Source organism: Mercenaria mercenaria, chromosome 14 (genome assembly GCF_021730395.1).
Source record: "Mercenaria mercenaria strain notata chromosome 14, MADL_Memer_1, whole genome shotgun sequence".
Classification (NCBI taxonomy): Eukaryota; Metazoa; Mollusca; class Bivalvia; order Venerida; family Veneridae; genus Mercenaria; species Mercenaria mercenaria.
The window spans coordinates 60,441,846-60,469,066 of NC_069374.1; the positions used below are offsets into that span (position 1 = coordinate 60,441,846).

The 27,221-nt window shown below is 35.9% G+C and overlaps 1 protein-coding gene across 3 annotated transcripts; it reads right to left on the minus strand.

Moving 5' to 3' along the window:
• Positions 1-399: 399 nt before the first annotated feature.
• On the minus strand, positions 400-16,179 carry LOC123527847 (UDP-glycosyltransferase UGT4-like). Of its 3 annotated transcripts, none has more exons than XM_045307542.2 (2): positions 15,956-16,179; positions 400-2,569 (listed from the first exon to the last, which is right to left on the minus strand). In XM_045307542.2, the coding sequence occupies exon 2, from the start codon at positions 2,537-2,539 to the stop codon at positions 764-766; it is 1,776 nt and encodes a 591-aa protein (XP_045163477.2). In that variant the 5' UTR covers positions 2,540-2,569; positions 15,956-16,179; the 3' UTR covers positions 400-763. The 3 variants fall into 3 exon arrangements, with proteins under 3 accessions (XP_045163477.2, XP_045163478.2, XP_045163479.2); XM_045307543.2 differs by lacking the exon at positions 15,956-16,179 and adding an exon at positions 8,220-8,374; XM_045307544.2 differs by lacking the exon at positions 15,956-16,179 and adding an exon at positions 3,205-3,272.
• Between the last annotated feature and the right edge of the window lie 11,042 nt (positions 16,180-27,221).

The following is a 27,221-nucleotide window of genomic DNA, read 5'->3' on the forward strand; positions in this document are numbered from 1 at the left end:
TCCGTACCTGTAGAGATCCGTACCTCTAGACGAGCCTGTGAGGGGTTTTCTAGGGATACGGACCTGCCTTTTTCAGAGATTAATGGTTATTTACATCTTAAATTTTGTTGAAAATGAAATATCAAATAAGACTTAATCAGTATTCACCAAAGAACGTGAATCTAAATGGCTTACAGATGCCAGAGTTCACCATTCACCCGATTGTTTGCATTTTCTTTCGAAACGTTGATAATCGAGGAACACCAAATATCTTTATAATTTGTGTTGCTTGTGCTGGCAATGCACACCTTCCGCATGACTTACGCAAACTGTTGCGACGTAAGCTTTGCGTTGTGACCAAGCCAAAGGGTGTGGGAGCATAACATTCAATGCAAATAAATCAAAATATCAGAAACAAAATGCAGTTGTTAAATCTATGTTCAAATATGTCCTAAGCATTTAACATCTTCATGAAATAGTCACACTCCTTAAAAAAATATATATCCAAGACAGTGATTTATCGTTAAAAAGGTCATTGTTTGAACTTAAGATACGAACAATTAATAATTTATATACCCACCAGAACGATAATCAATATCTATATTCAAGGGAAAATCACTGTTTGAGATAAATTATTCCAATTCTGACATGATATTAAGGGTTATTGCGTACTTCTTTGCCAGCATCCAACAAATACCGGCGCGTCGCTGTTACATTTGGTTCTTTGACGAAAATCTGGTTACGTTGATTCATTTTTTTTTTACTTTACATTTCAGGAACTGAATTAATCTTGCTTAAGATGTCGCTTCACGTTTTTCATTCCACATAACGCTTTCAGCGTTAGTTTCCAGGCAATGATTAACACAGCTCTTAGAACGCAGAACAAAAATAAACTAAACAGAAAAGACATGACGCCGAAAAACAGAAATATGTCGACATTAAAGAAGTTGAAAAATACCAGAGTTCGTGCTGGCGATTTTATGTGATCAGCGCCGGCATGTCGCATGACGTACTCACTCCAGAAGACAGCCTTTTCAGCAGGTGTACGTATATCATCGCGGACAAGATTACCAAGTTGTTTAGCTCTGAGGGTATAGTTAGCATTTATGTCCAGCATTTTGTCAATCTTATGCAACAAATGTCTACTTATCTCGCCAGACGCCCGGTTCAGGGATATATTTAAGGTCAGACCATATCCTTGGCGTTCAGCACGCCTTGAATTAGATAATCCGTCTGCACTAAAGAAAGGCATAATTAATATAGGAACACCATGATAGAGTGTCTCCTCTATACTCCTCAGGCCACCGTGTGAGACGAATAATACAGCTTTTGGGTGTCCCAAAATGTCTTGTTGAGGACACCAGACACATGTTCTGACATTTCGTTGATCAGACTTGAAGGTAGATGATCTTAACAGAAATCTATATTTCGTGTCGGCAAATATACCAGTAATAGCTTTCTGAATTGATTCGTCAATACTATCGAAACTCACAATTGAACCTAAAGATAGGTATACAATTTCCTCGTCCGCCTCATCAAACCAATCGGCCAAATCGGCTTGCAAAGCTCTAGCTGGTCGACAATGTATAAAACCAATGTCGACAGTGTTTGGCAGCGTTGGTCTTACAGCATCAAAGAGATAATGTGTACTGTACATTCCGAAACTTGCGTTTCGCTCTAGCTGTAGAAAATCAATAGAAACGTCTTTTTGTAGCAAGTTAAGTTCGCGAAGGACGTCATTCTGGGTGTCTAACCACATTAATGTTTTTACTGAACCAAACGCGTTAAAGAAAATGAAATTTATGAGACGAGTCAGAAAACCAGGCGTTTCACTTTGACCGTTTTTGTTGAACGACCACTTCACAAACGCAGGATTGTCGGAGTAACCCATAGCAAGAGTGAGGATTGGATTTGCATTAAATGGCATCAGCAATATTAAGGGTGCATTGAATTTCTTAGCCAAGAAGTATCCAATTTCGTTGAACAAAGCAGGGACAATCACTAAATCAAACGTTTTCCGGTTTTCTTGCAACATCTCTTGCATTATAGAATGTGAGAGGGCGGCCATATGACAGGCCCGAATGCTTTTAGATATAAGCTCAAAACCTGTTTTAAGCATCAGCATTTCACGGTAAAAGCTGCTGCCTTCGTTTTGGGAGATATCTTGCGTCAACATAGATACTAGTTGTGAAAAGCTGTTGTTAAACTGTATGCGAATTTCATTAACCACACCATTAGTGATCTGTTTGTCATAATTGTCTGCTTGCCCAGACAGTTCTGACTCCATATTGGCCGATACAACCATTGTCACATGATGACCTCTTTCCGTCAGCGCTTCAGCAACAGACCGGAATATGACCTGGTGGCTCCTCCATGTCATTGGTAGGTACATGAAAATAGACCGACCTGATAATGTCGAAGCTTCCTCTGTCATGGTAACAGAATCAACGGATGAGAGCAATGGTATAAATAAGCATAATATAACCATACACGATAACGTGTGTTGCCGACATCCAGATCTTTGATATTTGCTGATGATGCTAAGATGCTTGTCAGGCATTATCAACTTCTAATTCATTCAGGGTTAGTCCTGAAATTGCAAATAAATATTAAAGTTTTTACATTCCAGACGATGAATGATTCTGTTATCTTGGATATAGAATTTCAAATAAATGAAATGAGCCGTGCCATGAGAAAACCAACATAGTGGCTTTGGGACCAGCATGGATCCAGACCAACCTGCGCATCCGCGCAGTCTGATCAGGATCCATGCTGTTCGCTTTCAAAGCCTATAGCAATTACAGAAACCGTTAGCGAACAGCATTGATCCTGACCAGACTGCGCGGATGCTGGTCGCAAAGCTACTATGTTGGTTTTCTCATGGCGCGGCTCAAATGTAGATTTAGCGAATTAAGCGCAAATGCATGAATTAAAAATTAGACATAGACGCTTTGCATAAATATAGTACAATGACGATTGTCCGCCGAGGTATCTTGGTATATAGAGCGCAAGACTTTGAATCATGACGAACTCACACAAAACACTATGCAAAGTCATGCGTCCTTCACATCTGATGCATGTGAAGAAAATGTCAGTTACTATAGTATTTGTGGAGAATAAGTTAATGCTAATGCAAATCTAACATAAATGAAATAATATTAAATAACGACAGTAAAATACATCAAACAAATACGGTATTTGAACGTTGCAAGCAAATGTACACACCAGACAAATATTTAGTTCTTCCAACCAGGAATGCGAAACATCAATTTTGTTAATTGTGAAACACAAAATCGTGTGACGGTAATCAATCTGGAAACGAAATAAACACGTCTCAAATGACAGTCTATATATCAATTACATTTGAGATATCTCATCTTACCATTTCGCTGGAGTAGCCCCATAAACGAATATCTGACAGTTTTCAATGGTTTCGATTTTTCTGGTATTTTATTATGTCAGTAGTAAAGAGCGAAATGTCAAATACTTTTTTCAGCTATTAACCAGAATTCGAACAAAGACAAACATCTGCGTGTCAGATATGCATAAATCTAGCATAATTAAATGTGCATTTTATTATTTTTAGTGTGCTAAACTTAATTATACAGCCAAATTTAGTTTTGGCAAGTGAATTATCCAATTTGTTCGCATGTCTGCCTAGCCAGAAGTTTTAAGCAACAGTTAATATGTTTTGGCACTATAATATGTCAGATTTTGTTTCATTTTGTTCCTGCCATAACTGAATGTTTGCATTTAAGCTGCAAGTTAAAAAGCACTTGCTCCTTCAGTGTATCCGTATTGGGTCTAAAAATCCTTGTTTCCGGTAACATGCTAAAACAATTAGGGTAGATAGGTCAGATTTTTTTTTTGATTTCTTTCTTATTAAGTGAGACTTTTCGGAATTTTTTTTTGTGTGTCAAAAAATGAATACAAATAAGGCGATAATGTCTTTAGAGTATCAGTAAGTTGATTTCGAACATCACTGATCATGTTTAAAGCATAAAAAGTACAGTTGAAAAAATATTCTCCAAGGTCATAAAAACATCTAGGGTCGGGCAAAATATTTAGGGAAGGTCGGGATACCGGAAACAAACATTTTTTACGCCTTGTAAAAGGTATGAAAGCCAAATATAAATGAACATTTTACGTTCAAATTCAGTTAAAGTTCTAACTTTGCAAATATGGTGTCTCCAGCCCTGTTCTCTCTTATTTTCTATCGATGTAATAGATTTTGATGTTAAATTGTTCAATTGTAAGTTACTCGCACTGGGCAAGTTAGAAAAATGAGCAAGCTCATTTCAGTTTTGTAAAACTATGCTCAATAATTAAGCCATTTTGCCGATTTGCCTTGTCTCCATCGATAGTATTATTTTGTATATAGCTACAGGTGCGACAAATAATATATAAACATCTACTTTTTTGGTATTTTTTATCAATAAAAGTTCGTCTTTTTCAAATTTCCCAATCTCATTCACAAATACCTCATCAACTTGCATGAATTCACTTGTTTCCAATCTATGCATCAGATACGTTAACATTTTTCATAAGGCAAAATAAATTACATAATATAAAGACAGGTTATTATAAAGAGATTGATTATAACACTGATAGCATGAAATAACATAATTTGATTACAAAAATTCGATATGACTAACGTTTTGGAACATGTGTTAATGTTAAATCAACAAAATGTCAGTCGCACGTTCAAAATACATCAGATACGTTAACACGTTAATGTTATTTGCGGCGATAATTTGTCCATAAGTCTTGATATCGTCAGTTTTAAAGTACATTTGAATGCATTTAAAACTGCATGTTCAAGATTATTAAAACCAATGAATACTGTAAAAGATACAGCAAAATGTTTAATTTTCACATCAGATACGTTTTAATCAGATACGTTAACAAAAAAAAATCTCATGTCATCTTATCGGATCAACTTTCCGTTTTATCTACATTCGTGCGATTTTTATACAGTTTTATATGACGTCACATTTTACCGGAAGATCAAGGAATGCTAAAGGATCGAGCGTCTGCAAAATGCAATATTTACACTAAACTTCAAATCTCAGGGTTGTGGCAGATCTTTAAAGGTAAGTTGAATAGTTTTGTTTGACTTTCACAAATTTGAAGTAATTACAGCGTGTGATACAATACAACGTAAAATGTATAACGCCCAGGTAACCATTGTTTATAAAGTCAGTGCTTTTGTTATGCGAAGCTACCCATAAAGAAGTTAACGTATCTGACGATTTGTTAACGTATCTGACAGCAGTAACTTTCGTTTTTATGATAAACATACATTTATTTTTAACATGTTTGGTGTATATTCCAATATGCATGTAAAGTGGTTATAGTGTATGTACTGATGTATACAACTGATGCTAACGGTTGGCTATAAAATGGGTTAACGTATCTGATGATTTTGTTAACGTATCTGATTTTTTCTTCTGTGCACGACCAAATGCATATCTATGTCCAGACTAGTCACCAAATGTGAAAAGGCCCTTTGCACAGGTAAATGTTACCTACTTTCATTGATAATGTATGCTAAAATCCTTTACTTTTTTTCATTTTTCAGGTCTGTAATGGCGAAAAGTCGAGCTCAATATCAGAAAGAATATAGAGACAGTAAAAAGAAGAATGATCCATCCTACCTGGAAAAGGAGCGCTTAAGAGCTAAAGGAAACCGCGTGTCCATTAACAAGCACAAATTCGTTTGAGAAACAAAGTGTACAATCAGAGATACAGAGACAGACTGAAGACCAAAAACAAAGGTGAACGAATCACAAACCAATTCAGTGACCACTATGTACAGAACAAATTCCAACAGTTTCAAGTTCAAAAGATAAGATTGTAAATGATGAAAACACTCGGGTGAATTCAAGGCAAACAAATAACTCACAGAAAATGACAGTGAAATTTACTAATTCACTTTCAATAGTGACAATCAGAACCGAAAGAGAAGATCTAAAAGTTTGTGACAGGCAAGTTATAAAATTAGTACACTTGAGAATAAGGTAAAATAGCTAAGTAGAGAAAAGAAAAAACTGCAAAAGAGAGTCCAAAGAGACAGAAAACCCTTGAATTCAGTTATCAGACCATCTACATGATCGTAGCAAGAGACTAAATTTTACCTAGGCAAATGAGTATGCGCCCTTGTTCGTGGTTGTTAGGTAAATTTGAATGGTAAAGACAAAGCCCAGACAGAGGTTAATTTGGAAGGTTGTGTCCCACGCTCCTCCATAGAAAAGTTTGTGGGGCTCCCCCAAGAAAAAAATTTGATATATGATATGAAAAACACACTTTGGTGCGATGATTTTATATAAAAAAGAAAAATTACCCTTTCACTCCGCGATCTACTCCGGGTACTAATACCGATTTATGGTTCGTTTGTAATGTGTCTCTGTTGCGATGGAGGTCTCGGATGCAACACAGGACTTACTTTTTTTGGTTTATCTCATACGAATAAAATTAAATGTAAAAATGTTCAAACAGTTTTCCCTACAATCAAAGTTCTGTCTAATGACAAGGTTGCTAAAAATACTGGATGTCTATATATCTCACCAAAGAGCAGAATGCGTTTTAATGAATTGTTTTACGACCTAAAATTAAAAGAAAACTTCATTAGATTGAAAAGAACATTCAAAGCAATATTATTTAATGGTTAGATGAAATTTAATCAATTGATCACGATACCACATGTCCGCGTGGCATTACCTATCGTTTGCATATGACGCTTCAGCAACAACCTCGCGCTTAATATTTTTAAAAATAAGTGAAAATAAACCGTACCGTTGTACATCAATGATATTTTGATAAAAATGAAATACATATAAACTAACCAAGTTTCAAATGATTTTGCTTCAGGCACCAACAAATTCATCGATTTATTTTTAATTTCACCATACTTTGAAATCAGATTAGGTTTGGGGAAAAAATGAATTTATGTTGTAGGAAATTAAACATAAAATAGCAAGGAAACGTAGGTGTGTAAACTTTTCTGGTGGAGCATGTAATCAACCCCCAACCTCCCGATAAATTAGGCTCCGGTTATAAGTGCCCAAGTACGAAATGACGATGGAATGGGTGCGAATTTCAACTCGGGATCCGAATGTTACACGCATGAAAAATGCAATCCTTGCGAATGTTTGGAAATAGCTATTTGGTTGGTTTTACAGGCATATTTTATTACATACATGTATATAGGGGACTCAGGGCGAAGTGCAACTAATTGTGAAGCTACTCAGCAGGAAGATGTGAAAAGGGGAAACCTCTTCCGTTTGTATGTGACAGTTGAATCTCCCCACGGGTAAAGATTCTGGGAATAGAAAAAAACTTGTGGCTTCTTTTAAAAGTGATTGGCCAGTATGACCTGAGTACATCTATAATGCACTTGACAGGCACGTAGCTCAGCATACTAAGATACGCATAGGCATATCGTCATTTTTCGAAATGTAAAAAGATTCAAAGAGACTTTTTGCACACATTTAATGTTGAACTGTGATAAAGGTATGAACTGTGATAAAGGTATCCAGGACACCCTGCCTTAGTGGTCACCTACAGTATTAATTAAGCAGCCACTTGCCTTAAGTAGCCAATCAAGAAACTTCCCAAAGTGACTATTCTATTGCCTAAAATGCCTAAAAAGTTCTAAGACATTGGTTTGATATAATTATTGACAACACCTTTGACCCTCATCTTTGGCTGATAATCGATACTTGAGCTTATTTGAAACTGAATTAGGAAGATCAATGTTTAAACTAGTATCTACAATGTTTGACATAATTTGTTTGAGACAGACATTATGGATATATTTAAAGCTGTAAGACTTAAAGTGTACTACACGAATATACTTTTTCTAGTATGATAAATATATAGACTTTTATTCGTATGAAATACTCGTACAATTTTGAAGCACAACAAGAAGTTATCATTAGGTTGAACACTGAAAGAGTTTTGCTTTTGTTCGTTTAAATTCTAAATTTGACGGAAAGCTCATTCTGCTGTCCTCTTGGAATAAAAGTAGCTAAATATGTTTCCCATTGGTATAAGACACTGATTTTTTCCCTACAATCTTTGAATTGCCTTACATTTACAGTATTATGGTTTATGTTTGTTTATATTATTCGAACGCAGTTATTAAGAGCTTTTGTTCTCATTTTGCTTTACAAATGCAATGACACTGCCCATATTACTAAGTAATGAAATCCAAACAACTAAAAAGGCAAAAAGCTTACCTTGCAGTTTGCATTCCGCTATTTACATTTAACAGAAGTTTCACCGGACAATTTTATCCATAGTATTTTATATAGTTTTTGCATTTAGCGGCGTTTAGATTAAGATGCAAATGTATTTGATAACCTATACTGTCATTTTGATACAGTAAACATTTTTTGACCGGTAAACTTGATTCAGAATTATATTTTTTAAATCTTTTGAAGATTAATAAAATATCTTTACTGACGTTTCTGAATCATGAAATGATTTTGAAAGGATATCAAATTATGTTAACCTGACATCCACATTTTGTAATAGTGGTAAACATTTTGTTGATATTAACCAGTATGTTATCATTTACATTTGAGCACGATGAACATTTACAGTGAAATTAAAGTACGCGTCTACAGTAAACATTATTAAATGAATGACAATTGTGAAATTTTTACTAAGCTGTAAGACTAGGAGTACCAAAATCTGCATAAGGCAAATTTTAAAATCTATATTCAAGTACTTTTATTTTGACCGTATCCCTGAGTTTCAGATATGCATATGCAACAGAAATGTTTTATCAATCACTGAACTAGCTAATAAATTACATTAGAAAGTGGAAGACTGAAACGTCGAGATCTGATGTTTCTTCAAACAGGTCCTCGTAAGTAGGGGACCGAAATAGATGCAATCTAAATAATCTGCGCAATGATTTGTAACAGCTTTTATTGAGGGGGAGAAAGTGGAGGAATGTGGTATTACTGAAATTAACAAATTTACAAAAGAACTGTTTACTAGTATATACGCAAAAATTGGCACTAGCCTCATACCCTCGCCTGATCTGTTTCATTGCTTCTTTCAATATTTTGTCCTTTTTATTTTTGTCACAGTTTCAAAGCCGTATGTCAAACAGTTTACACAAGATTTGTAAGTTAAAAGGGGATCATAATTCAGACAAATCCTGGACAGAGTGGTGTACTCTTGCCTAAAACTGGACATGGTATTGGAACACAACAAGTGTTGAAAGTTTAAAAGCTATATGACAAATGGTACGAAAAACTTAACCAAGGTGTGACGCCAATGCCGACGCCGTTGTGAGTAGGATAGCTCTCCTTATTTTTCGAATAATCGAGCTTAAAATGAAGATTAAGGGAGACATTTTGCACACATTTGATAACAATATAATCTATTAAAAAGTGATAGAGGTATTGAGTAAATACTGCCTTAGCGGTCACCTGTATTAAGTAGCCAATCAACAAAGTAATTTCAACACGACTTAAGCAGTCATCTGTCTTAAGTAGTCACGCTGAGTCGCTCCCTTTGATGGCTGCTTAGGACAGGTTTTGCTATAATCTCATTCGACTTTGTTTGCTAAAGAGTAAGAACACAGAAACTCTATTGTTTTGAATGGAAAGTACTTCAATATTGTTTTGATATATGGGCAACACCTTTGGCCCTCATCATTGGCTTTGATACTACAATTAGGGAGCTTATTAGAAAGTGAATGGGGAAGATCAAACGGTTTAAACTGGTATCTACACTGAATTACTTAATTTGTTTGACAAAAATATTACGGATATATTTAAAGCTATGAAAACAAAAAGTGCAATACACGTATATACTTTTAAAGTATGATAAATTTACAAATTTGTATTCGTATAAAATAATAGTACATTATTGAATAATACATTGTATGTAATGTAGCAATGATATATCTTAGCGTAATTGTAATGGTAAATGTAAGCGTAATTGTAATGGTAAATGTAATTAGACGCAACACCGAAAGAGTTTTGGTATCTAAATTTGAGTAGTTTAAGTCTATAATTTTCATCGGAGAATTTTGATTTTAAAATTGTTTTCATTGTATAAAGGTAGCTAAATGCGTTTTCCATTTCATCAAGACGCTGTCTTCCGACAATCTTTGGAATTTCACATCTGAAAAGATAAACTTCCATTAAATAATTTCATTTATAGCATAAGACTGCTGTCTGATGGAGTTATCAAGTGATTTTTTATTCCCATTTTATTCAAAGTTTCAATGACACTGCAACTTATGCCCATATTACCAAGTAACGAGATCCAAGCAACAAAAAGGCATAGAAACTTACTTTGCGGCATTCATTACGCTTCTTACATTTTAAAATGTTTTTTTTCCCACAGTACTGTAGATATTGTTTCATTTAGCGTGTTTAGATTACGATACAAGTGTAACTTAATGAGTAACATTTTTTTACTGCTAAACTTTATTTAGTATTATATTTTGTATATCTTTTGAAGATTACTAAAATTTCTTTACGTGCGTGTCTGAATCATGAAATGATATAAAAATATGTCAACCTGACACCCATTTATTGTTATAGTGGTAAAATTATTTGTTGAAAAACACTCACTGTACTAATTTATTTCATTAAAGAATGTGAGTAGGTAGTAGGGTGAAAGGCAGCCTTCAGTAACATAAACGGATTTTCAATTTAATTACAGCCAAACTTGCTTGAAAGATCAGTATGTAGATACAGTACTAGAGAACACTCAATGACTCAATAATAATCCTACCTATTATTCATCCATACACCTGTAGGTCAAAACTTAGTGATAAGTCATTTCAATGTTATGTTAATTTTCATGGTAAATACTGAATAGTTTTTAACTTGTTCGCCAGACTATTATTGCTACAAATCGAAAGTCACAAAGATCAGCCAGCTGCTGAGACTGACAACATAAAATCATCCCATGCGTAATTCAAATAGTTCCGTCATGTATATCAGTTTTATCATGGATTTGTTTAAAGATTGCTAAACTTATCTGTTTCAATAAAACCTTTTTTTTCAACAGTTTTATAATCGTGTTTTCTTTAAAAAAAAATATATTTGAAAGTAAAAAGCAGAAGTTTATATAAAGGCGTCGCTAATTACATATTCAAACTTACTACGGGTTTCTTTATTGGGTCGGTGTGAGTCGTCACTCTGCTTGTTCATTCACTTTTGTATATGCATGGGAAATAAATTTATTTTTAGATTGTGGGATTTTCTATTGTAAGTAGATGTAGTGCGTTAAGTTCTTACACAAACTAACGCACTTAAAATCTTGTAATTAGAGTTTTTATAACAATTTTATATCTATTTACGAACCTAAACTATATTTCATTTTTTCACTGTGTTAGAAACACCGAAATAAATTGTGAAGATACATTAAAACTCTGTCGCACAATAAAACGATATCATTTTATATCCCTAAATTCAAGTTATGGATTTTTTTCCAGGCATAATCTATTTTTAGATTTCCTTTGATAATTTAGGGTTTTTCCATGTTCTCTTTTAGGCTATTTGCGACTCATGATGAAAGCCATACCACAGGCACGTTTCTTCTACCTTACTGTGCCAAGTATATGTATATATATTTATAGGAATTTATTACTTTATCATTCAAATTCACCATAATTTACTAGAACTTGATAAATAATGCAAGACTTTTCAACCTGATTAATGTTCATACATAATTTGGGGAATTGCATATCGAAGTATAGATGTTCTGTTTGTTACCTATATATTTTATCTAACATTATGTCCCTAAATTGTTTTGTTTTTGTTTGTTTTGTTTTTCAAAAACTAAAATATCTTATAAAAATCATGAGTAAAAGCAGTAAGCTTCTTTGTAAACATATATTAACGTTGACTGTCAAAATATGCAAAATAGTTATCAAAATTCAAAAGAAAATCGAGAGTTTATTCATAAACGGAGGTTTGATTTGGCAACGTAGGGTATTTCTTTCACATTCTTTACTTCTTCCTTTTTAGTTCCTCTGTTTCTGGTTATTGTTCTTTATAATACATCAATTTTGTTTGCAATGTTCCCAACCAGTAGGAAGTCTTGTATTGCTCTGCAATATTTACTTGTTTGTACCCCTTACAACTTACACATTGAAAGTAATTTCATTGTCCTTGGGATAGTTTTCTAAACACGGTATATTGATATGAGCTTCTTCTTATTCATGATTTTATGCAAGCCCAGGCTATGTTAAAGTCAATGAATCAACTTGGCTTTTAGTGTTGACTTTGGAACCATGGTGGGGGCCAAGGATAAGGTTACAAGCGTATCATAACCCTGTTTAAACTAACCAATGGTGTGTTTGCCACTGACAGTTACAAGACGGTGCCCGACTGTGTTCCTTTCATTGTTTATTTTGCCCTCGTTTGTCTATAAGTTTTACTTCATTTATATTGTGTAGATATGTTTATTTGTACACATCAATACATACACTGCTACGGAGTTGCGGTTTGATGGGCCTGCGTTCTGGGAACCTGATTGTTTTCTGTTAGATATTGATCTTTGCGTTTTGCAGATTCCCAAGTGAGAATTAATTACCGTTTGTCTCACTAATTGTGTTATCCACAATGAAACAAACACAATGTGTTTTTGCACCAGCTGTAGTCTGTAATATCATAACGCTACCTTTCTCAAGTTAATCAAGATGATTCCGCACAACAGTACCCTATGCTCGCCTTAGTTTGATATGGAAAATCCATAATTTTAAGATTTTGCAAACATCTTTCCCGCACAGTTTCATCCAGTGTTTTGTAGTAGCCAGCCTTTCTGTACTTTCAGTACTTTGATTTATTGACTTTATCATGATATATGATATGGTACAAATAATATTATATCTAAATTTCAGATTTAATAGTGGATCTTAATTTATTTTATTAGACTTAAAACATTTTCTGATGTCATACAATATGCATGTATCTTACAATTTTCATGCACTGAGATAAGTTCTTCCCGCAATAATCATGTTATAATTGGGGATTAAATATTTATCAATAACTTGATAGGTAGGACTATCTGCAGGAGCGGCTAAATGGAAATTCAAAAAATCTTACAACAACATGCTCAGAATGACCAATTCAATGCTTAAGTATTATATTTGGTCTTAAATCTTATATATAAGCAACACACATGAATCTTTAATTGCAATTCATAATTTAAAATGTTAGGTACTATCTTTATAATATGAGACCATTTGCATTAAGATATCTGAAATGCGCGCACTAACTGAGGTGTGATACTGAAATATTTCACAAACATCACACAGTTGTAATGTCGTACCTTGTATTTACGCTGTTGTCTATTCCATATTTTATAGAATCCTGTTGGGGCCATTTATAATGTCGCCGTCGCGAGTGTGGGGTCGACACACGACAACGCGAAGTAACATAGCGACATTACGAAGTGACACCCGACAATCGCAAACGACGGAAAATGTCGCTTCGCGTTGTCGAGTGTCGTTTGTGATTATCGCATGTCGTTTGATAATGTCGCCGTCGCGTTTGCAGGGTCGACACACGACAATGCGAAGTGACATCGCGACATTACGAAGTGACATAGCGACAATGCGATACGACGCTCGACAAAGCGAAGTGACATCGCGATATATCGTGCTTTTGAAAGGCGACATTTCAAAGTGGATACCGCGACATTGTCGTTTGGGATTGTCGCCGTCGTTTGCGATTGTCGGGTGTCACTTCGTAATGTCGCTACATCACTTCGCGTTGTCGTGTGTCGACCCCACAAACGCGACGGCGACATTATAAATGGCCCCAACAGGATTCCTTAATATTTAGATAATTTACCTATTCGAAAATGAAAATTGTAGACATAGTTACTTAACCGAGATTAGACACTATCTGAAAGCCTGATAATTCATACAGCTGAGGCAAACTGAAAGACGGAGACTAAAAATAATGGCAGAGGCAAAAAAAAACTACCGAGGCAGTAGAGGCAGAAAAATCGACCGAGGCAAATAAGGCAGAAAAAGTGCCTCGGTTGCCTCAATAGTCGCCACGGCCATTCTACTGAATTGTTAGATGATACAACAAGAATGCAAATGACGCCTAGATCACAAATAAAACATGATCTGAATCTTCTTGGAGTAAAGAATCATTTGAGAAAAGTAAAAAAAAAGCTGGAGATGTCAAATACTATCATTGCTGAAGTGAGATAGGCAGCACAAAAAGCAACATCTCAGTCAGAGAAAAGAGTAATAATGAGAGTAGTCAGTGGAAGAATAGTGAAAAAAAGATTTGGTAGAAGAGGGCTGAAAAGTTCCAACACGAAAATAGTGAGACCTACTAGTATTAGGCTAAAACGACTTGAAGACGAGAAAAACATGATGACAACAGAAGTCATTCAGTTCCTTGAAAGGTAACATTATGTCAGTATTCAGATGCCTGGGAAAAAAGATATCAAAGCCCATGAAGTTGAAAAGAAACAAGTGCATATCCTCAATGATTATCTAGAGAACATATATCAAACGTATAAAGAGATAATCCAAACATAAAAATTTCAAAATAAAGTCCAAGACAGTGAAGCCGACAATGAAAATGTAAAGTCACAGATGAAAGTTCCTGTTGTTGGGTCATTTGTTTTGGCTAAATATGAGGACAAACCATATGTAGGCAAAGTCGTAGAGGTTGACTGCGATACCAAGGATGTGCATGTTTCGTTCATTGAAAAGAGCTGCGGTAAAGGCCTAGGGCCGATACCACAGTTCAGATAGCTTCAAGAGCTGATGAATGGAGGGTAGACTTTGAAAACATTATATCTTTAATCTAGGAACCTTCCCCCTATGACAAGACCAAAAGGCAATCTAGATTGAACAATAATGACTCTGCTTTCTTTGCCAACTGATATTCAGACTGATGTTCATTTTACGACAATTTAAATTTAGAGTTTGTGTGTTAACGTATCTGTTGACTTTTTTGTTTGACTCCACTAGCAATAGCAGAAATACTAGTATAAGCTATATTCACATGTACATTAAATGTGTTTGAGAAAATGCAGTATTCCTTCTATACTACTTTTCCTACTGAATTGCATTTAATCTTAACCATGATAAATGATCAATCTTTAACTTTTTTTTAAATTTTTTTATAATGTATGGATCTTATACAAATACAATACAGTAGAAAATATTGTGAGGTATAAAATGGTCAAACAACATGCTTATGTTACGATAATGTTTCTTGCAGTAGCTCTTTTTCACATTTCCATTCATTAAATGTGTTCATTCATTCATTGTTGCCTTTCATCAGACACGTTAACTTTTGCTTACTTCTGGTTTACGCATATAATTATTATCATATATATACATGCATAAAACAATTAGTATAAATCAAGTAAGATAGTAAGCAAATGCTGTTTTGATATAGTTGCCTTTGTAATATCGTAGTTATTGTAAGATTTGTGTTAAACAGTAGCGATGTAATATTGAAAGAAATATGAAAGTAGTCCGTCAACAAGCAATGTTTCATTTGATTACATGATGCAAAATGTAAAACAAAAACAAAAATTAGTTAATTTTGATTTACACACATATATGTTTCTAAATTTCCATAACAAAGTTTTACATGGTACAAAGGTGTTATTTTGTCAAACTTAATTTCACTGATTAACGTATCTGATGAGAAAAGTCTTTAAAAAATAAAATATTTTGACTGTATTAAGTAGATTGGGAATCACCCATTATCAGTTTTATGAAACTTGTGTGTTGTAATTTCAATAAACATTGAGATAAGTTTAAACAGCTTTACTTTGATTTTTCCCATTTTCAAAAATGAAGTTGGAACTTTAAGTGAAATTGAACGTATAGTGCATTTCTCATATTTATAATAACTAAACATGATATATTTTTTCAGCGATGACATTTAAAGCGTCTTTGTTATATGAACAAAAGAATAAAAAAAGTATAAGGATTTGAAGCAAATATAATTACAGTAAATTCCAGTTCATATAGCCAACAACTCCAAACAAACAGAATGTGTTCGTTATATCCAGCATTTGTTATAAAATTCCAGTATTTGAATAGCGAAATGATATATAGTTAACGAGCTGGTTGAATATAAAATGAATTTAAATTTCCTTTTTTCAAATCTTACACTTCGTTACTGACTTAAAAATTATATATAAAAGATAAGGTTTAAAAAGATATAAGATATAGCCTATGTCACGTTTAAAACTTCACGCACTGAAGCTTTTAAATGGGTTATTAATACAACATGAATATTTTTTGTCGTTGAGTAGGCCAACATATTCGGGTAAATAACGGTGTCCTATGTCACCCAGATTTCTTACAGTGGTATGTAATTTCGATCGAAATTGGTGTGCAGCATCATTGTTAGGTTCTCTCAGATTAGCTCAAATAGGGACACTTATTCATTAGAGCTGTAACATAGAAATAATTTTTCAACTTCTTCTCACGAACCACTCAATTGATTTTCATCAAACTTGACGTGTAGAATCAGTATATGGTCCTCTCTCAGATTTATTTTTCAAATGGGAATAGGACAACCGTAAGCTATTAGCTTTCTGTTCAATTCCCTTATCTCAGTTGTTGTATATTATCCATGTAATGACTTATAAATAAATAAAATATGTTTAAACCAAATGGAGATACTTTGCCCTTTTCAGGGGCCGCTAGGTCTAAAAAGAGAAATATCTGTAATGACTTCTCCTCATGAACCACTTGACGGGTCTACTTCAAGCTTGGTCTGTTGAATCATTGTAAGGTTCTCTCTCAATTTTGTTTAAATTGGAGATTTGCCCCTTTATGGGGCCGCTAGAGCTATAAACAAAACATTTTAAAGAACGTCTGTTCATGAACCACATGATAAATCTTCATAAAAATTGGTCTGTTGCACCACTGAAATGTCCCCTCTCAATTTTGTTCAATATGGCAATTTGGCATCTTTTAGGGACCGCTAGAGGTACACAGAAAAAGGTCTGTAGCATCATTGTAATGAACTCTCCTTTTTATCAAATGGAATATTTGTCCCCTTTAAGGAGCCATAAGTGCTAAAATCAGAAAAACGTACAAACAACTTATTCTCATGAACCACTTTATAAATCCATTAGACTTGATATATAAAATCATTTTAGGGTCCTCACTACAACTTGTTAAGATTAGGGCACTAGGCCTGTTTTATTTTTCTGTATGCAAAATCATTCATGATTCAGTGTGTCATATGTTAATTCAAGGTCAAATATTCCAGGTCAGGTGAGCGACTTAGGGTAACCATGGCCATCTTGTTTGCTTTATTTGCTACCACACTGCGACTAAAGTATACTGAGTACGTCTAGAAACGCAACAGTTGATCTACAGTCAATATTTTTTAACCTGATGATTGATAGAAAAAAATGCACTTACCTGATGTTGTATTTCATTATCAAAACACTTGTAACATTTTATCACACAATAACATTATTTAAGGGTCCAGATTTACATTTGAACAAACACACAGTTGATAATTCCTGAAACCACTATTTGCATTATCGATGCATCGTCGGTTCATTGAACGAGTAATCCGGTCAATGATCGCTTATGAGATGCTATCCACTCATCCTGGACAGCGTCTTGTAACTCCTGGAGGTTCACTGGCACATGAGCACATGCATACAGACGACGCTTGTGTTCGTCCCAAACATGCTCAATAGGAGACATGTCTGGCGACAACCCGGGCAATGGCAGTAAGTTGACGTTATTCTGCTGCAGATATGCCTGCGTAATCCTAGCAACGTGAGGCCTGGCGTTGTCTTGCTGCAATATCCCGTTGCCATTAGGATAATGCTGTTTCAGAAACGGCACTTCAATGGGCTGTAGGACGTCGTCAATGTACGACTGAGCGTTGACGTTTCATTGCAATACCACCAGGCGTGTCCAGTGGCGATAAGTAATGCCTCCCCAGATGTGGATAGAACCTCCACCCCACCTGTACTGTAGTACACACGGCTCGTTGTACCTTTCGTTTCTGCATCTAAGTATTCGTTGCCTTTTATCAGCCCGCCTCATTTACACGCGCGATTCATCAGTGAATTATAAGCAGGTCATTGTCGCTTAATGAAACGGATCTGCGTCCTCGCCAAGCGTAATCTGACTGCCCTGTGTTTCCTTGTGAGCCTTTTTGACTTCTTGGAACGTCTTCATCGTAGTCCAGCTACTCTTAGGCGCGATCGCATGGTGTTCGGGTGGTTATGCAGTTGAAAATAACGAAACACATTTTATTCTAGTAAAAACTCATTTTTCAGAAACGTGGTTTGAAGTGATGGGGTAAAATATCGATTAAATTATGATGAATAACTTACCCATGACATCCAGCAAGTTGTCTAACAGTGTATGTAGCAGTTGTGAATCTGTCTCGGAAGTGGTTCACGAGGAGTTGCTGGTCCTGCCGGGCAGTTGTTACACGTGGATGGCCTGGACGTGGATGATCGCGAACGGCGCAATTGTGCTGGTAGCGTGTCTCCAGACGATGAATGGTCGACGCATGGCAATTCAACTGTCGCGCACCCGCCCGTTTTGACGTCCCCGTCACAAGCATTCCAATGGCCTGATTTTGTTCATGTTCGGATAATCGCGGCAGCGTGATATCGAAGCCTATGACACTTCTTTCGTGATTATCCTATCATAAGCAAACTTTACAAAAGGTTCGATGCAATTTCTACCAAAATTTACCATGCGTAAAAGTTGCACGTGGAATTCGAACTGTTCGCGTTTGTATTGAAGCGAGAGATTTAAATGACAAATAATTTGAAAAAATTTGGATGATAGTAAGGTTTCTACATAATTTTACAATACTACTACACAAAATTCAAATATACAAGGAAAGTATGAAAAACTCGAGGTTAAAAACGTTGCATTTCTACATTTACTGAGCATGTTTCTTTTATTTTAACTTTTATTTCAACAGAAGTACATGTACAGAATTAGTGATACATAGCAAAACTTTCTGTAGATTCTAATTGAATGAGAAATGTAAAAAGAAAAGCTGAAAACAGAAAACTGTGTTTGTTCATTTGTCAATTTTGGAAAGCCATGGTTATAATCAATAGAAGTAATAGACCTTTCCAATGTCTTATGATACTTGGAAATTTATTGAGAATGGAATGTATTATATTGCCGAGTAGAATATTACTTATCTCTCGGTAAATCTGTAAAAGTTATTACTATTTTAGAGCAAAAACAAAATATAACATGGTCAAATGATTTGGCTATTACAGTCTATTTTGATTTCCAATACGGTAATCAGTTATATGTGTATTCCTTAAAAGTCTAATCGTCCCTGCTATAATTAGTGATCTTAAAAATGTGTTTCAGTTCTGTTCCCTATGTTATTATAGTTTGGTGTATATTTGCCCAATAGTTATTACAAAATGTATGATTGTGTTGTAATTGTGTGTATGTGTATACATGCTCATCTGTGCAGTCTGATAGTGTGCACCAGGACGTTAATGTAGAAACGGAACTAAAATTTGCAGAACGTCGTGTATATAACGGCGAATATCTATATTGTAAGAAATGACGACCAGATCTACTTTTTTCGACACCTATTATCCCGTCACAAACCATAACACTGCCACAGCGGCAGCATCGACAGCGGAAAACGCATACCCTGCAATAAGCAACACGAACTCTGAATCTGGGTTCTTTCAACACCCTTGCCCAATGGCATGAGTCAAGAGTAAATGACGATTACAACTAAGTTGGCCTAAGCAAGGCAGACTGCATTTTCTGGCTTTGTGTTCGCGATCACACGGTTAGGAACATTTTTTTCTAATTATGACGTATTGAACTGCGGTACTTGTAGTGACTTTAGACCAGTTACAGTGAAACATTAACGTCAAGTACAATACTTGTATTGACGTTCTTTTTTATTTTGTTAGATTTAACGTCGCACCGACACATGATAGGTCATATGGCTACTTTCCAGCTTTAATGGTGGAGGAAGACCCCAGGTGCCCCTCCGTGCATTATTTCATCACGAGCGGGCACCTGGGTAGAACAACCGACCTTCCGTAAGCCAGCTGGATAGCTTCCTCACATGAAGAATTCAACGCCCCGAATGAGGCTCGAACCCACATCGATGAGGGGCAAGTGATATTAAGTCAGCGACCTTAACCACACAGCCAAGAGGCCCCGTATTGACGTTCAGTCGTGCATGAACAAACGTCATTTCTGACGCCTCCAGATCGGTGGAAGCGATACAAAAAATGCGAGACACCATTCTGGTAGTTTCTAGAATAAATAACCGATATAATGTAAGATAAATAAATGCAGTAGGCCTATGCAAACAAGTGTGAGAGAATTTATACTGGAAAGTTTGACTCAGTTATCCAGAGTTGTTAAAAAAATACAAAATGTATAGCAAATATAAAAAGAGCAGTTTCTCTTTTGCGCAAGTATGTTGCACCTTTTGGGATTCGTTTTTATAATACGTAGATTGCCTTTTAATGTTCACGTGATAATAAAATAGATATAAGTAGCATAAATTCATATAAAAAGATGTTTCTTCAGAGTAATCTACATGACTGATTTTACAAGTAACGACGTATTTTAAACAATAAAATAGAACTAAAAGAAAAAGAAACGGATAAATAGTTTACAGCACTTTCTTACAAATGAAACTTTTTCTATTGGCCATTGATATCTAGCAATTTTGACGCCTGATTTCTCTTTCTTGACATGTCTTGTGCATTCTGTGTACAATATCTTCAACTTTTCTGGGACAACTACTAGTATTTGATTTCCAATCATGTTTATCGGTATTTTGTTGGCAATGCGAACAATTGTTGTTTTTCTTTTTACCTAAACGCCAGCAGTTATTTCTAGTATAAATATTTCAGAACCAAGTGAAACAGGCAAGGTCACTTCAGTCTGAAGGCCTGACTACCACTCCATCATAAATCAAAGCCTTGAGATGTCTGGTGGTTACGGGTTTTGCTAGAGTTATTTTCATTTTAAATGTCAGTCTCTAAATATACATGTACAAGAAACAAATACTAATGTGCCTCATATATAAGATAAACTCTGCCTGACCTTACATGAACAGCTGGAAGTCAGTGATGTAACCATGGGCTGGAATACCTAATCATTGACAGGTCTTATATAATCTAAATGGCCAGTGTGAATGGATAGAGGATGAATAAGAACTGCTTGATCATTGATAATTCATCCGCATTGTTCATGAATGGGACTACTTTGTGTAGCACATGAACATATCCTTTGGATGTGATTTGGAATCAAATAAAGATGCTACATGATTGTCAGAAATACACTTAACTTTGGTAGCGGGATAAACCCGCAACCAAAAATGGGGAAAGTGAATAATTAAGTAAGCCTGTTTAGTTTTATGCTAAGCTGTTGTTGTTGTTGTTTTTTTTTTTCAGGACCGCAGATTGGACAAGGAAAATGGCAGAAGAACTGTTCAGATATAACAAAATAGTATGTATCTCACAGGTGTCCATCATATCTGTGTCTGTGTACTTCCTGCTCACAACTTTGCCCATATCCGGTGTTGAAGGCTTTTGAAGAAACGCATTCCCGGAGTGGTCGGTCAATTCTAATGTACCTACCAATGTCATGGAGAAGCTATCAAAACGTATTCTGGTCATTTTCTAACGCCTTGGTTGAACGGGGCCACTATGTTACTATGGTTTTGCCTGCAAATGCACAACATTCAACCGATACGAAGGAAAAAGAGATATTTGCAGCTAACGGTGCTGTTCATGTGATATGGATTACGTTGAATGATAGCATTCCTACTCTGGTTTCCAATATATCCCGAGGAACTGGTGGAAGTGAGAGCAGCAGATTGTTCGGGGATTTATTAACAAATTATATAAGGTTAATACGGGCCTGTCATATGGCTGCCTTTATGCATCCTGAAATAAGACAGGTATTGCAAGGATAAGGTAATTTGAGAAAATCCTTCGATTTGGTTATAGTTTCAGCTTGGTTCAACGAGATCGGTTACTTCTTTGCACATAAATTAAATATACGCTTAATACTAATAATATTTGTCATGTGTTTAAGCAAGCCTCATTACCGCCCAATGCGCAGGTGCCCTCGGGACGGATATTTAGAATTCTATCCGATTCGTAAACACATGACTGATATTTTTTCTTGCATATCGTATACATGTTAGCATTTTATTCTGGCAAATTATTTTTCTTGAATACCGTATTTTACAAGTAACAGGTAGAAATACTTACGTAGCACTCTTTCTTATAGTAGAGAATGAACACAAAGCGCGGGAAATTAACGTCCGTAAGCAGAAGTGACGTCATGATGTTTTGCGTTACGCACAATAACAAAGTTCCACATTAGTTTTATCATTTGTAGCGTAACGTTATGTTCTTACGGTAAACTAACGTATTTTGAATCGAGAAATATACTATAAGGAACGGAGAAAAACTATCAAGGTACCTGCTTTTTTCGTATTTCACATAAACAATATATTATCAGTGCATGAACCACTAGTTGTCATTAACAGCACGAGAGTCATCTGGCATGGGGGGTGCCAGAAGGGTTTTGCCGGCATGGGTATAATCACCGGAAACGCCAGTCCGGTGTGCAAGAATGCTTATGCCTGCAAATGCTAACCCAGTATTGACGACTGTAATTGGCTATTTTGACAATCCAACTTACGTGAGGTCATTTCTTGACAACAAAAGTCAGTACGAAATGCCTAGTTTTCTCTCACGTCTTACGAGTTTCATTATTTTCAATGCTTTCGGTATTATCAAAAGATGGATTTGGACAGACATCCAGGAAGAGGTTCTACGTGATCTAGCTTACGTGGACGAGAAATCAAATGTTGATTTACTGCAGTTGGAGCGGAATGCCAGCTTCGGTATGTAGCCTACTTTACGCACTTTCTTTTCGGTGCAGTAAGACCCACACTGCCGAACACAGTCGACATTGGTTTCATACACTGTCACCCTCCGAGGAAATTTACTGCTTAACGATTTGTCCGGTTGGTTCGATGAAGATGACACAAACGTTGTATACATAGCACTTGGCTCGATAGTTAACTTTGACAAAATAAGTGAATCAGTTAAGAAAGCCATAATTGGTACATCAGCAGGATATTCTAGGACATCCGAAGACAGTCCTTTTATATCACATGGTGGGTTTATGAGTCTTCAAGAGTCGATATATCACTGGTATTCCAATTATTGTTCTACCTTTCTTTGGAGTTGACGGATTATCGAATGCACGGCGGGCTGAGCGTCAAGGTTATGGCTTGACTTTTAATGCCTCCCTGGACCAGTCTCCTGACGAAATGAGAATACATCTATTATATATGAAGGACACGATACTGGACAACAATGCTAACTTTACACAAAGGGCGAAACAGCTAAGTAAACTGGTTCGCCACGATATTCAAACGCCTGCCGAAAAAGCCGTCTTTTGGGGGCGAGTACGTGATGCGTCACGCCGGATCCGATTACAAGAAATCACCAGCACGAAATGTGTCTTTCTTTTATTTCTTTCATGTCGATATATTCCTGTGTTTTGCTGTCATGTTTGTACTGTTATTGTACGTTTCGTACCATGTCATACGAAATATGTTAACAGTGGCTTGGAGAATAACGGGTATGAAAGGTAAGGAGAGACATTTCAAAAAAGACTAATTGAAAAGCGGCTATTTAAGAGTATTAATACTTCTAAACGAAACTGAAAGAAGAACTATCTTATTTCAGAGCGTCCAGCACTTTAGGACTATTATTATATTTTATCAACATGAGCAAGACATATTTATTTTACAAAGAGACCTTAACTGTATTGTATGAATAAAAGAGGTACATAAGCTATAGAATTTTACTCTTGTGTAAACAACATGTGCTGACAAATTCTATCTTGGAAAGTGGAAATACGTTTAAATAAAAAATCAGCTGGAAACTGTGGCCTTGAGACTGCTCTACAATATGACCTAGTGACCTAGCTTTGGATCCTACTAGTAGATGATCCAGTCTTGACTGCATCCAAGATTTTATTGAGGTTATAATTCTGACCTAGTGTCTTGGAAAGTTTCCCAAAATTGTTACCTCCAGAATATTTGCAATTAAGGGCAGTCACTGCCAATAGCTCACCCTGAGCATTTTATGTTCTGGTGAGGTAATACAAACAGATACAAGAAATTATCCTTAAAACCAATGGATGTTCCCCAAAGTATGATTATTAGTTTACGTATTAAAAGCTCGAAAGCGGAATTCATCAGTTCAGCACAGCCCTCATCTTAGCAGTGAAGCTTTCAAAAAAGTTTCTTAGACCTCTAGTATGTAACTGTTGATGAAAAGCACACACAAGACATGCACATGCATCTCTTTTTGTGAATATCAGCCAAGGGTTGCTGAGGAATACTACTTACAAGAAATGATGCTATAGTATAGGCCTACTTATGTTGACAAATCAAAGGGCAATAACTCAAAGAAAACAAAACTGACTGAATGGCAAACAGTGCAGGTCATGATCAGACTGCACAGATGTGCAGGCTGGCCATGATCTGCACTGGCCGCAAAGGCAGAGTCACTCATGTCCAGCATGATAAGGGTTAATATTGCTGAATAATCAATGGGCAATACTCAATGAACAAGAGCGTCAGTAAAACAGCCAATACCAGACTATTCAAATAGTTGTCCCAGAAGCAGTAATATTACCCTAAATGTTAAAATATCTATAGAGAGTTTCAATCCAGTATCTGCATTAGTTTTGGAGATAGTAACTTGCATGCAAAAATTGATCCAGAAGCTTTTAAGTTCAAACAAGAGGCCCAAATGGACCTTAGTTGCTCATCTGAGGCAGATCTTGACCTTGACTTAATTAGATCTTGCTTGTGACCAAGTTTATATATGTAGTTCATGAAAGGTTATTTACTGATCCATGACTGATTTTGAAGACACTTGACTGATTGTTGTTGATGGCAAGATAAAGAAAGTAAAACTTAAACAAACAAGACGGCCATGATGCCCTATACATCGCTCACCAGGGTTGATCTGGCCTACTGACCTAGTTTTTGACCCCACATGACCAAGAGTTGAACTTGACCTAAAGATCATCAAGACAAACATTCTGACTAAATTTCATAAAGATTTGGTTACAACTGTGGCCTTTAGAGTGTTCACAAGCTTTTCCTTTGATTTGACCGGTGACCTAGTTTTTGACCCCACATGACCCAGATTCGAACTTGACCTATAGATTATCAAAACAAACATTCTGACTAATTCACATGAGTTTCAAACTTAAATTGTGGTCTCTAGAGTGTTGAAAAGATTTTCCTTTGATCTGGCCTAGTGACCTAGTTTTTGACCCCACATGACCCAGACTTGACCTAGAAATGATTAAGACAAACATTCTGACCCAGTTTCATAAAGATTGAGTCACAAATGTGGCCTCTAAAGTGTTCACAAGCTTTTCCTTTGATTTGACCAGGTGACCTAGTTTTTGACCCCACATGACCCAGATGGAAACTTGACCTAGAAATCATCAAGCCAAACTTTCTGACTAAGTTTCATAAATATTGGGTCACAACTGTGGCCTCTAGAGTGTTCACAAGCTTTTCCACTGATCTGACCTACTGACCTAGTTTTTTGACCCAACATGACCCAGATTCAAACTTAATCCAGAAATCAACAATACTAACATAATGATCAAGTTTTATAAAGATTGGGTCACAAATGTGGTCTCTAGAGTGTTCACAAGCTATTTCTTTGATCTGATATACTGACCTAGTTTTTGACCCCACATGACCCAGTTTCGAACTTGACCTAGGGCTCATCGAGACAAATGTTCTGACCAAGTTTCATGAGGTTTAGGTTACATATGTGGTCTCTAGAGTGTTCGCAAGCTTTTCCTTTGATCTGACCTACTGACTAGTTTTTGATCCCACATGACCCAGTTTCAAACTGGACCTACAGATCATCAAGACTAACGTTCTGAGCATGTTTTATAAAGATTGGGTCAAAAATGTGGTCTTTAGAGTGTTCACAAACTTTTCCTTTGATCTGACCTACTGACCTAGTTTTTGACCTAACATGACCCAGTTTCGAATCTGACCTAGAGATCATGAAGACAAACATTCTGACCAAGTTTTATAAAGATTGGGTCAAAAATGTGGTCTCTACAGTGTTCACAAGCCTTTCCATTGATCTGACCTACTGACCTAGTTTTTGACCCCTCATGACCCAGTTTCGAACTTGACCTAGAGATCAACAAGAGCTGTCACAGGAGACAGCACGCTCGACTATTTCGATGCTGGATAGTGAAACTGGGCATATCTGAGTAAACTAGAGCTGTCACTGGAGTGAGAGAGGTAAAGATAAAATGTATCAAAACACTATATAGTATATCCTAAGCAAAAAGGGGCATAATTCATTAAATACTGGTGCCAGAGTTACAACTATTTTAAGCTTGAATCAAATCCATTCAGTAATAACAGAGACAGAGTGAAAGTGCATCAAAACTTTAACCTAAAATTCTAAGTAAAAAGGGGGAATAATTAATGAAAAATTGGTGCCAGAGTTATGCACCTTGCGTCATATGGTGTGGGTGATGATGTTGAACAACTATTTTAAGTTTGAATCAAATCCATTCAGTAATAACAGAGACAGAGTGAAAGTGCATCAAAACTTTAACCTAAAATTCTAAGTAAAAAGGGGAAATAATTCATGAAAACATGGTGCCAGAGTTATGCGCCTTGTGTCATATGTTGTGGGTGATGATGTTGAACAACTGTTTTAAGTTTGAATCAAATCCATTCAGTAATAACAGAGATAGAGTGAAAGTGCATCAAAACTTTAACCTGAAAATCTAAGTGAAAAGGGGGGATAATTCGTGAAATATTGGTGCCAGAGTTATGGCCCTTATGTCAGATGATGTGGATGATGATGAGGAATAAGTATTTCAAGTTTGAATCAAATCTATCAAATAATTACAGAGATAAGTTGAAAAAAGAGAAAGTGCACCAAAACTTTAACCAAGGTGGGGGCGCGGAAAGACGCCGACGCCTACGCCGACGCCGGGGCGAGTAGGATAGCTCTCCTTATACTTCGTATAGTCGAGCTAAAAAGACTAACACTCTGACTAAGTTTCATAAAGATTGGATTACAAATGTGGTCTCTAGAGTGTTCACAAGCTTTTCCTTTGATCTGACCTACCGACCTAGTTTTTGAACCCACATGACCCAGTTTCGAACTTGATCTAG